Raw genomic sequence first — 12,105 nt, 5'->3', positions numbered from 1 at the left:
CGCATTCACATGCAGTGTTTTTGAATTGTTTGCGCAATGTTCACTTGAAGTTCACATAATTAATGCGCAATGGCGCGATTGTACATGCCGATAACTGCGGGAAATCTCACTCCCATAAAATCCCTGGAGGACTGTCTTCTATCAGTGAGAAGTTGGATGTCTAGTAACTTCCAACTTTTAAACTTTGATAAGACTGAATTGATGGTTCTTGGTCCAGCGGGACATTGGCATCAGTTTGACCAGCTGGCGCTCGGCCTGGGTTCGTGTGTCTTACATCATAAAATGAGGAAACTTGGGGTAATTTTTGATCTCACGCTGTCTTTTGACCTCGGACTGCTTTTTTCCATCTGTGAAAGATAGCGAGGATCTGCCCCATCCTGTCTATGGCTGATGCTGAGACCCTGATTCATGCTTTTGTTTCTTCTAGATTAGATTATTGTAATGTTTTATTTTCAGGGTTACCGCAGTCCAGCATTAGAGGTCTTCAGCTGGTTCAGAACGCTGCCGCCAGACTTCTGACACATAGCAGAAGGTCTGAACATATCACACCCATTTTGGCATGTTTGTACTGGCTCCCTGTCTCTGTGAGAGCAGATTTTAAGGTTTTGTTATTGACTTATAAAGTTGTTCATGGACTGGCGCCTTCTTATTTGTCTGATCTGGTGGAACCTTACATGCCGGCCCGGGCTTTGCGGTCGCAGGATGCGGGACTTCTCTGTGTTCCCAGGGTGAAGAAGAAGTCAGCAGGTCAAAGAGCCTTTTCTCATTGTGCACCCACCCTGTGGAACAGTCTTCCTGTGACCGTGAGGCAGTTGGAGTCCGTGGACATTTTTAAGTCAAGACTGAAAACCTATTTTTATTCTCTTTCTTATGAATAGTTTTTTTTTTTTTAATCTGTTTTATTCTTTTACATATGCTTTTAATTGTGTATTTGAAATTTTTTTTTATTTATTTTAATTAATTTATTTAAATTTTATGTTGAATTGCTCCGGTAAGGCGCCTTGAGATGGCTTTTGCTCATGCTAGCTTTGTCATTGTATAAGTTACATTCCTCCTGACAGCTTGTCTTCATCAACAGGTGGTGGCACCTCATCACGTGAAACTATCTGAGAGTCTGAATCTCACTCACCCTGACAGGTGTAATCTACAGTGAGATTTGCACAGTTAGGTAAATCTGTTGATATGGTTGCAGGAATTGTTTCGTTGACAGTCGGAGTTAATGCAGTCACATCCAAGAAATCTGTGAGAGGGGAAAAAGCAGCAAAGTAAAATATGAAAAAATGAGAGTTATGTCACGTGCAATTCAAAATGCACTTAGACTATGCTCTACCTACCGATCGTGATGTTTTCAGTGATTTCAAAAGAACAGTTTGCACCGGGTCCTGGAGTGAATCTTACAGGTAATACTGAGCAAATTTGATCCTTCTTAGGACTGACACAGATTACGTTTTTATTAGTTTGGCATGATTTAGCTGTGGATACTGCAGACATGATGTTCCACTCACTCGAGTAACAAATATGTTTAACCATGTCGGCACAGCTGACATATTTAATGTCATCTTTATCTGGAAAAAAATAAAACAAAAACAAATGGTGAAGCACTACATTTAATCAAATTGCTTTTTGTTCTTTAACAAGAAGGTTATGTGATAAACTCACCAGACAGTAAATATAAATTGATATAATACAAAGATTACATGCTAAAAATAAAACCATTGCCACATCTTTAAGAAAAAACCTGCTCAAGAAACAATCTGTCTGACACTTTAAAGGGAAAGGAGCTGCAACTGGACACCTCCCCCCCTCCTAGGGGATTTTTAGGGGGGACTACTCGGTCAGTGTCACCAGAGAGTATTCACAGTGCTTCACTTTTAACACATTTTGTTATGTTACAGCCTTATTCCAAAACAGAGTAAAATTCATTTTCCCCTCAAAATTCTAGTCACAACACCCCATAATGAAAAGGTTCTTTAAAAAAAACTTTTTCATATTGTCATTTTGGGGTATTGTGTGTGCAAAAAAAAAAAACGATTTTTACCCATCTTGTAATACGGCTATCATAACATAAAATGTGGAAAAAAGTGAAGGGCTGTGAATACTCTCTGGATGCACTGTACGAGGACTGTGAGAAAAGTATCCGACCTTATTATTTTTTTAAAACCCATATGGATTTGAATCACGTGTGATTACATCAGCCAAGCTTGAACCCTCGTGCGCATGCGTGAGTTTTTTCACGCCTGTCGGTGATGTCATTCGCCTGTGAGCACGCCTTGTGGGAGGAGTGGTCCAGCTCCCTCGTCGGATTTTCATTGTCTGAGAAGTTGCTGAGAGACTGGCGCTGTGCTTGATCAAAATTTTTTCAAAAACTGTGAGGCACATCCGAGTGGACACCATTCGAGAAATTCAGCTGGTTTTCGGTGAAACTTTTAACGGCTGATGAGAGATTTTGGATTGTTTCTATCGCTGTAAGGACTTCCCACGGAGCGGGACATCGCGCAGCACTCCGAGGCGACGTCGTCATCCTGTTTCAAGCTGAAAACCTCCAAATTTAAGCCTCTGTTGACCCAGGACGTCGTGAGAGAACAGAGAACTTTCAGAAGAGGTCGGAATCAGCAGTTTATCCAGACATTCCACTGTTAAAGGAGATTTTTTTAATGAAAGACGTGCGAAACGGATTGGCGCGTTGGCTCGTAGCCGGCGCGGCAAAGCCCCGCCACAGGAAAAACAACCTCCGTTGGAAACCTTAAGGACAAGTTGGAACATGCCCTGCTGTTAAACAATTCTCAGATACTCACTCAACTGAAAACCACCAAAAGCCGCCTGGATTTACAAAATGGTTAACACGGAGGTGTTTTTTCTTGTGGTGGGCGCGCCGCACCGGCTGCGAGCCGACGCGCCAATCCGTCCGCACATCTTCTTTTAAAAATCTCCTTTAACAGTGGAATGTCTGGATAAACTGTTGATTCCAACCTCTTCTGAAAGTTCTCTGTTTCTCTCACGACGTCCTGGGTCAACAGAGGCTTAAATTTGGAGGTTTTCAGCTTGAAACAGGATGACGACGTCGCCTCGGAGTGCTGCGCGACGTCCCGCTTCGTGGAAGTACCTTACAGCGATAGAAACAATCCAAATCTCTCATCAGCCATTAAAATTTTCACCGAAAACCAGCTGAATTTCTCGAATGGTGTCCACTCGGATGTGCCTCACAGTTTTTGAAAAATTTGATCAAGCACAGCGCCAGTCTCTCAGCAACTTCTCAGACAATGAAAATCCGACGAGGGGGGCTGGACCACTCCTTCCACAAGGCGTGCTCACAGGCGAATGACATCACCGACAGGCATGAAAAAACTCACGCATGCGCACGAGGGTTCAAGCTTGGCTGATGTAATCACACGTGATTCAAATCCATATAGTTTAAAAAAATAATAAAACTGTCGGTTTCTTTTCTCGCAGACCTCGTATACAGTTGAAAATAATATAATATTTATAAATAACATAAATAAGTACTGAAAATGATTACTAAGCTAAGGGTTACACCCGCTACTCTAGCTTGGAGCATGCAGCCATCAAGAGGCGGCAAGGAGTAGGGGTGGAAAAACATAATGACATAACAACAAATGCTCTGTAGTCTAGACTTTGTCATTTTTTAGCAGTTTGTTTCAGCCTTCGCTGTCGCTGTCATGAAGCCTGAAGAGCTTTGTAGGACACAACCTCTAAGAAGTATGCGGACTCTGAATTGGGACACAGCCACAAGCTATTGGATGTAAAGTTGGCGGCCATAATGTGAGGGCCAAATGACAAAGAAACACATGATTGTCCATTAAATTTGTTGTACAGCCAAACAATGACATATGGCTTATTTAAAAGTTCATTCCCTTTCTATACCCACTTATTTCAATTAAGAGTCATGGGTGTTTGGAGTTTATAGGGTAAGAGGCAGGGTACCACCCTGGACAGGGCGCCAGTCTATCACAGGGCCACATGTAGGCAGGAAAACACATTCACACGTGCACGCACATCTACGGATAATGTAAAGTTTTCACTTCACCTAACCTGCATGTCTTTGGGTTGTGGGAACCCACGTGAACACGGGGAGAACATGTGAACTCCACACAGAAAGGTGGGAGGCGATCCCAGTTCTAACCACTCAGCCACCAAGCCACATTTATGTAAATTCAATTTCTCGGTATAAGTTGAGCAGTGTAACAGACTTTGATGCTAAGTAGTGACCTCAGCCAAGGACGAGATTCTTTGGTTCAAGGTCTCTTTGGAGGATCCTTGGGTACCACAGAAATGACTTTAGTCAAACGAATGAACACTTTGGGAACTCAGACAAGGAGCATCACTTATATTGTGAGGATCCTCAGCAACTGTATGACATTTGTGACGATTGGCATGTACCCTGGAATGATCTGGCAGCAGAGGTGTCAAATCCACTTCAGAAAGTAAAACACCTCCCATGTGTTGCTTCTACATGTGTCACCTAAAACAGGTGATCTCAATAATTAGCTCATCCACCCCCTGCCTGAAGAGCTGAACTAATTACAATCAGTTGGTTTATTGGGAAGATGGAATAAAAATGTGTCTGGACTTTTTACTTTCTGAAGCTGATTTGACACCTCTGTCGGCATCAGGTATCTCGGTGTTGAACACAGCAACCGAGCAGGTATGCACCATCAACACGGCCCCAGCCTGATTCAGCATAATTTGTAGAGTTGGAATTTAAAACGGAAAAAAAAGCCCTTTTCAGTTTCAAAAATTTGGGGTAAATTAATATGTTTTAAACAGAGGTGGGAGTAAGTCACCATCCAGTCACTCTCAACTCATCAATCTGCAAGTCCCAAGTCATAATGACCACCAATGTTTTGGAAGCTGACTTGGGACTTGCAGATTGATGACTTGAGAATGACTTGACAGTGACCTACCCTCACCTCTGGTTTTAAAGCTCTTGTATGAAATCCAACCACATTTAACTGTAAAAGGTGGCCAAAAATGTATTTTACACATTATGGCCGTTTTAAACTTAAAAGAAATTACAATGTAATAAATTGCTTTACTCACCCATTTTAGTTGTCTTCATAGTATTTGTTTCCGTTACAGTGGGTTATCATTCCACCATTGATCAATGGTCATTTCATGTTTGTACTCGGTGCAAGGTTTCATATTTTTACATCACATGGGATTCCTCTCCAGGGATGAGATGAATTGTCATTTTTTCTTCAGTGAGGTGTCAAACAAGGTGATGCTGTAGGTGCCAGGGCTTGCATTTATGAATCGACCTTGAAGCCATATTGACCGCTTTAATATTGTAATCACCTGCACAAATACAAAGACATAAACACACAAAAAGTTTTAAATCTCTTGCATTCTGCTCATGCTGGAAACAGACTGTATAATCTATTTCAATGGGATCCTATCACAAACCTCAGAGTATTGTAAAATGATAATGTAAAAAATATTTACTTACATGTCGGAAGACCTGAGGCTGATTGTCAAATGAGATGATAGAGTAGAAAAACACAGAAACCCAATAGATGATTATATCTCAAGTGATTTAAAAAAAGTATTTCTTTACCTGCAGTGCTAGTGCATGATCGGTAAGAAAATATCAGCTTAAATGAGGAAAATGCCAACCTTTGGTGGTGTGGCTAATCGAGGTCATGGTGGTCTGAGCAGTTATGGGCTCGGGAGATTGTGGTTGGAGTAGTGACTGAGGTATCTGTAGCAGCAGTAATGGCTGTATAATGGGAAGACATGCTTGCTGTCACGTTCAGACAAAGACACTTTAGTTTTCAAAAGCCTTAAATAAGATGACACTAAGCGAATATTTCAGGTAATCCGGTACTGACATTGGAATAAAAAACTTCAATCTGAGGCTGAATACTTTACCAGACGTGGTATTGGCTATTTGGACTCCTGAGCTGGAAAGTCTGAGTGAGATTTTGAAGAGGTGCGTGGAGGATTGTGGGCAGGGTGTTGGTGGTGAGTGGACGGGTAGCTGAGGAAGTGGCAGCTATGGTAGAATGTGTGGAGGAGGGTGGAGGTGTGGGGCTTTGCTACCAGGACAACAAAAGGACAAACAATATCACAAACACCCTGTTAACTCATTCGAGGTGATACCTAGAAATGTCTTTCACTGTTTTAATACAACAGCGTTGATCTTTGTGTAACCTTTCCTGGCAGAGAGCTCATAAGGTGTGTCTCAATTCCAGGCCACATCCTTTGAAGGCTGCATTCTTTGTGCAGTCTTAGGTGGCACGGCTAGGTTATCTAATTTTTGAAGGCTCCTTGGAATACGAATGATGAATGCAGCCTTCTTCCCCCGAATGAAAGATACATAGGCCATCCCAAGAGTCATTTCACAATTTGTTGTTTGTTTGTTTATTATTTAAGACAAAATGTTGGTAAATTCCAAAACAACTAAATAAATAAAACCTAAAAAAGGACAATTTCCGGTGTTGCCGCACGAACAGTCCCCCTAAAAATCGGTTTCGCCCTGCCTGCACTGTGCATACATCATTTCTGTGCGTCAGCCGCGTTTCACGGATATCACATCGTTTCTGCTTAAAAACTGCACTCAGTCATCATCGATCTCAGCGACAGATATCTGAAACTTTTGTACAACAATCATTTCCACATAAATTCAGCGTTATTTCATCATAAAAGATGAAGGATCAGAGCGTCGCAGCCAGAGATTGCTGTTGATGCTGCATTTCACTGTGCCTCCGTCATTTCAAGTGTCAGCAGCGACTCACAATTATCGCCTCGTTTCTGCTTAAAACTGACTTTAGAATGATTAAGAGGTTTTACCTTGTTATCTGATGGTTAATAATCACATTATTCCTTTTGATCGCTTTGGGTGTAGAGAGTCAGACGAACTGCTATGGTACCAATGATGCATGCTCAGTGAAGCAGGCGGACCAATTTGTAGGGGGGGCCGTTCAGTCTATGACACTGGCTCATATGTACAATTATAATAAGCAATTTTATAAGTAAAGTATGAACAAATATGAAAAGGAGCTAAGTCAAATCAATTAAAGATGATTACTTACACCCACACTGCTAGGTTGTCACGTACAGCTGTCAAGGTTTGCTGGGTTGAGAGTGGTGGGAAGGGGCAAGGGTAATGATACAATTACAAAATGCTCTGTTAGCTAGAACATCTCATTTAAGAACGGCTGATTTGGCCTCCATGACCTCAGAAGGCCAGATCTTCATAGACTGCAGCCTTCAAAGGATGTGGGCCCTGAATTGACGGCACTGCCAGAGTGTTTATTGGTTATTGTTTATTGTTTGTTTGGATCCCCATTACTCTTCCTGGGGTCAAACAAATTTACAATATAGTAAATCAAAATACATTCAAAAAATATATAAAAATAAATGAAAATATAAATCACATGTCAAAACCAAAAACATATTCAAATCAAATTTATCATGGTGAAAGGGTTGACTCAGATTACTCCTTATACCGATAAATACTGTTTCAGATGTTTTTAAAGAAACATTCATTGCAATGAGTTTGATGTGATCCGGTAATAAATTCCATTCCTTCATACCCCTAAATATGACAGTGTTCTTGCTGGCATTGGTTCTAGCTACAGGTAACATAAAATTTTTCCACCACAGCATGTCTGATTCTGTAGTATGATTTTCTGAATTAAAAGAAAATTCCTAAACAAAATATAAAGGTAACTTATTGACAATAATCTTTCTAACAAAATGATCAGCGGATATAAAAGTCTGTCTTTGACTAACAACCAGTTTAATTTTATATTCATTGTGATGATATTTGTCCTGTAACTGTAACCAAGTGCCAACGAGCAGCCCTATTCTGAATAATCTGCAATCTGTTTATAATTTCTCCAGTAGCATTTGACAAACTACTGGGCAATAGTCCAAATATACTGATATAATGTGTAATAGCAGTTTCCTTGGAGTGCAACTTAGATAACCTTGCATGTCTTCTCATAACTGATATTCCCCGGCCCATTTTTACAAAAATATTATTTATAATATATAATATTATTTATTTTGAATCTACCACTACACCCAGCAGCTTGGTCTCATGCACTTGATTTATTATCATATTATTAATCTTAATGTCTAATATGGGGTTTTTCATAACAACACAGCTAGATCGAATAACCATGCAGTTACTCTTCTCTGTATTTAACACTAACTTATAGATGTTACCACTCACCATATTATGCAGTTCCAATTTAAAAACAATTTTGAGATCATTGCGTGAGTGTGCTGGTGTATAAATGGTTTGAATCATCTGCATACATTGCTATACTAGTTTTATGTAAAATATATGGTAAATCATGCATGAAAATTGTGAATAATAAGGACCGGGCAACTCCTTGTGGCACTCTGCATAATACCCTTCCTGGTATTCGAAAAATTGCCATTAAAAAACGTGTTCTGTTAGATAAGTAACTATAGAGCCAAGTCAGAAGCTATAGCGCAAAACCATAAGAGGCAAGTTTTTTCAATAACAAATCATGATCAATAATATCAAAAGCAGCAGAGAGATCGAGAAACACTGTACCAACTATGTTCTTCCTCTTTCAACCTCTCTGAACCAATTATCCGACATATGAGTCAACGTCGTGGCAGTTAGTGACTCTTCTGTACGCAGGTTGAAAATCAGTGATTAAGTTCTTAGAAGTAAAATAGTTATTAATTTGTTCATATACAACAGATTCCATCAATTTTTGCTTACAGTTCTTCTAAGCGGCTCTGTACTTTATCCAGGCAACACAACAACAACAACAACATTGTTAAAATAATCAAATAGAATAGAATAAATTATTTTTTGCACATTGTGAGCCCCAACATTGGTACCACAACAAAAGCTGTAGAAATAGCATTTGTCATGCGTGAACAATATGGACACGATGAAAAGAAAGACAGGCAGTGATAAAAAGAAAGGCACGCGAGGAAATGTAAACAATTACAAACTTTGTGAGTGGTTCAACAGGTTAAATAGTGTAACAGTGGAGAAGCATAAGAGGACAGCAGTGGCAGGTGTGTGCTAATTAGCTAACATTTACTTTAGCCAAGTAATACCAATGTATTGAGCCAACTAACAGTACTTCTGTTATAGTTAGCTTGCTAATTTTAGTGAATTTGGAAAACAACATCAATGAAATATTTGTGGTATTTGACTGAAATCTAAGAGATTTAGAAGGAGAAAACATTTCTGGAGTTGTAAGTTGATATACCATAATTTGGAACTATAGAGCAACACCGTGAATATTAGCGCACCACCAATTATAAAAAGAAAAAAGAAAGGTGTACATAAATAGGCCACTGTCTACAACCCCTGGCAAAAATTATGGAATCACCGGCCTCAGAGGATGTTCATTCAGTTGTTTAATTTTATAGAACAAAAGCAGATCACAGACATGACACAAAACTAAAGTCATTTCAAATGGCAACTTTCTGGCTTTAAGAAACACTATAAGAAATCAAGAAAAAAAGATTGTGGCAGTCAGTAACGGTTACTTTTAGACCAAGCAGAGGAAAAAAATATGGAATCACTCAATTCTGAGGAAAAAATTATGGAATCACCCTGTAAATTTTCATCCCCAAAACTAACACCGCATCCATATCAGATCTGCTCGTTAGTCTGCAGCTAAAAAGAGTGAACACACCTTGAGAGCTGTTTGCACCAAGTGGACTGACATGAATCATGGCTCCAACATGAGAGATGTCAATTGAAACAAAGGAGAGGATTATCAAACTCTTAAAAGAGAGTAAATCATCACGCAATGTTGCAAAAGATGTTGGTTGTTCACAGTCAGCTGTGTCTAAACTCTGGACCAAATACAAACAACATGGGAAGGTTGTTAAAGGCAAACATACTGGTAGACCAAGGAAGACAAAGCGTGTCTCAAAAATCAAAAAATGTACAACAAAACAAATGAGGAACGAATGGGAGGAAACTGGAGTCAACGTCTGTGACCGAACTGTAAGAAACTGCCTAAAGGAAATGGGATTTACATACAGAAAAGCTAAACGAAAGGCATCATTAACACCTAAACAGAAAAAAAACAAGGTTACAATGGGCTAAGGAAAAGCAATTGTGGACTGTGGATGACTGGATGAAAGTCATATTCAGTGATGAATCTCAAATCTGCATTGGGCAAGGTGATGATGCTGGAACTTTTGTTTGGTGCCTTTCCAATGAGATTTATAAAGATGACTGCCTGAAGAGAACATGTAAATTTCCACAGTCATTGATGATATGGGGCTGCATGTCAGGGAAAGGCACTGGGGAGATGGCTGTCATTATATCATCAATAAATGCACAAGTTTATGTTGATATTTTGGACAATTGAAAGGATGTTTGGGGATGATGAAATCATTTTTCAAGATGATAATGCATCTTGCCATAGAGCAAAAACTGCAAAAACATTCCTTGCAAAAAGACACATAGGGTCAATGTCAATGAGCAGATCTGATTTGATGCAGGTGTTAATTTGGGGATGAAAATTTACAGGGTGATTCCATAATTGTTTCCTCAGAATTGAATGATTCCATATTTTTTTCCTCTGCTTGGTCTAAAAAAGTAACCGTTACTGACTGCCACAATCTTTTTTTTTTGATTTCTTATAGTGTTTCTTAAAGCCAGAAAGTTGCCATTTGAAATGACTTTAGTTTTGTGTCATGTCTGTGATCTGCTTTTTTTCTACAAAATTAAACAACTGAATGAACATCCTCCGAGGCCGGTGATTCCATAATTTTTGCCAGGGGTTGTATAAGCCGCAGATCTCCACGTTGTAACATGAGATATTTACACATAAAGATGTTAGAAAGATTTTTTAACTTTTAATTAAATACGTACTGTAAATGCTTTTTCCCTGAAGTGTTACACATAAATATTGACGTGCATGTTATCCAGCACGCACACGGTGTCTCTGCTCCACACAGAGAACTGAGTAATTTTAACTTTTCCTTTTTCTAACTTTCATTGCGTGCAGCCAGGATTGGATGGAGTTTGTGGTAAATGAGACGTTAATGAGGCGCTGTGACTTTTTCGACTTGTTGCGCCAAGACAGAGAACCAGTTTGGAAGGGTGGGGGGGTGGGGGGGAGGCTCCGCTCCGCTGATCTTACGGAGCAACTGTGGAGCAAAGTGCCAGAGAAGGACTTTAATTTCTTCACTAAAACAAACAGGTAAGACCTTATATTTACACTGTCTGCAGCTTTCAGGAAATCAATTGACAGCATCAACTGACGTACACTCAACAAAAATATAAACGCAACACTTTTGGTTTTGCTCCCATTTTGTATGAGATGAACTCAAAGATCTAAAACTTTTTCCACATACACAATATCACCATTTCCCTCAAATATTGTTCACAAACCAGTCTAAATCTGTGATAGTGAGCACTTCTCCTTTGCTGAGATAATCCATCCCACCTCACAGGTGTGCCATATCAAGATGCTGATTAGACACCATGATTAGTGCACAGGTGTGCCTTAGACTGCCCACAATAAAAGACCACTCTGAAAGGTGCAGTTTTGTTTTATTAGGGGGGGATACCAGTCAGTATCTGGTGTGACCACCATTTGCCTCATGCAGTGCAACACATCTCCTTCGCATAGAGTTGATCAGGTTGTCAATTGTGGCCTGTGGAATGTTGGTCCACTCCTCTTCAATGCCTGTGCGAAGTTGCTGGATATTGGCAGGAACTGGTACATGCTGTCGTATACGCCGGTCCAGAGCATCCCAAACATGCTCAATGGGTGACATGTCCGGTGAGTATGCCGGCCATGCAAGAACTGGGACATTTTCAGCTTCCAAGAATTGTGTACAGATCCTTGCAACATGGGGCCGTGCATTATACTGCTGCAACATGAGGTGATGTTCTTGGATTGGCACAACAATGGGCCTCAGGATCTCGTCACGGTATCTCTGTGCATTCAAAATGCCATCAATAAAATGCACCTGTGTTCTTCGTCCATAACAGACGCCTGCCCATACCATAACCCCACCGCCACCATGGGCCACTCGATCCACAACATTGACATCAGAAAACCGCTCACCCACACGACGCCACACAAATGCTGTCTGCCATCTGCCTTGGACAGTGTGAAC

The 12,105-nt window shown here is 40.2% G+C and overlaps 1 protein-coding gene across 1 annotated transcript in view; it reads right to left on the bottom strand.

Annotated features, from left to right (window-relative positions):
• The window catches only part of ptprc (protein tyrosine phosphatase receptor type C), a 115,052-nt gene that overhangs the window by 70,477 nt on the left and 32,470 nt on the right, over nucleotides 1–12,105 (bottom strand). Inside the window, exons 2-7 of the mRNA XM_034180122.1 lie at nucleotides 5,887–6,053; nucleotides 5,632–5,734; nucleotides 5,465–5,482; nucleotides 5,059–5,313; nucleotides 1,335–1,565; nucleotides 1,130–1,240 (exon numbers count right to left, since the gene is read on the bottom strand). Of these exons, the coding sequence (XP_034036013.1) occupies nucleotides 1,130–1,240; nucleotides 1,335–1,565; nucleotides 5,059–5,077 (361 nt within the window). The 5' untranslated portion in view covers nucleotides 5,078–5,313; nucleotides 5,465–5,482; nucleotides 5,632–5,734; nucleotides 5,887–6,053. The remainder of the gene's footprint in view (nucleotides 1–1,129; nucleotides 1,241–1,334; nucleotides 1,566–5,058; nucleotides 5,314–5,464; nucleotides 5,483–5,631; nucleotides 5,735–5,886; nucleotides 6,054–12,105) is intronic.

The sequence above is a fragment of the Thalassophryne amazonica genome, chromosome 10 (assembly GCF_902500255.1).
Source record: "Thalassophryne amazonica chromosome 10, fThaAma1.1, whole genome shotgun sequence".
Taxonomy (NCBI): Eukaryota; Metazoa; Chordata; class Actinopteri; order Batrachoidiformes; family Batrachoididae; genus Thalassophryne; species Thalassophryne amazonica.
Note: the sequence above shows the minus strand (reverse complement) of the source record. Positions and strands in the feature narration are given on the sequence as shown.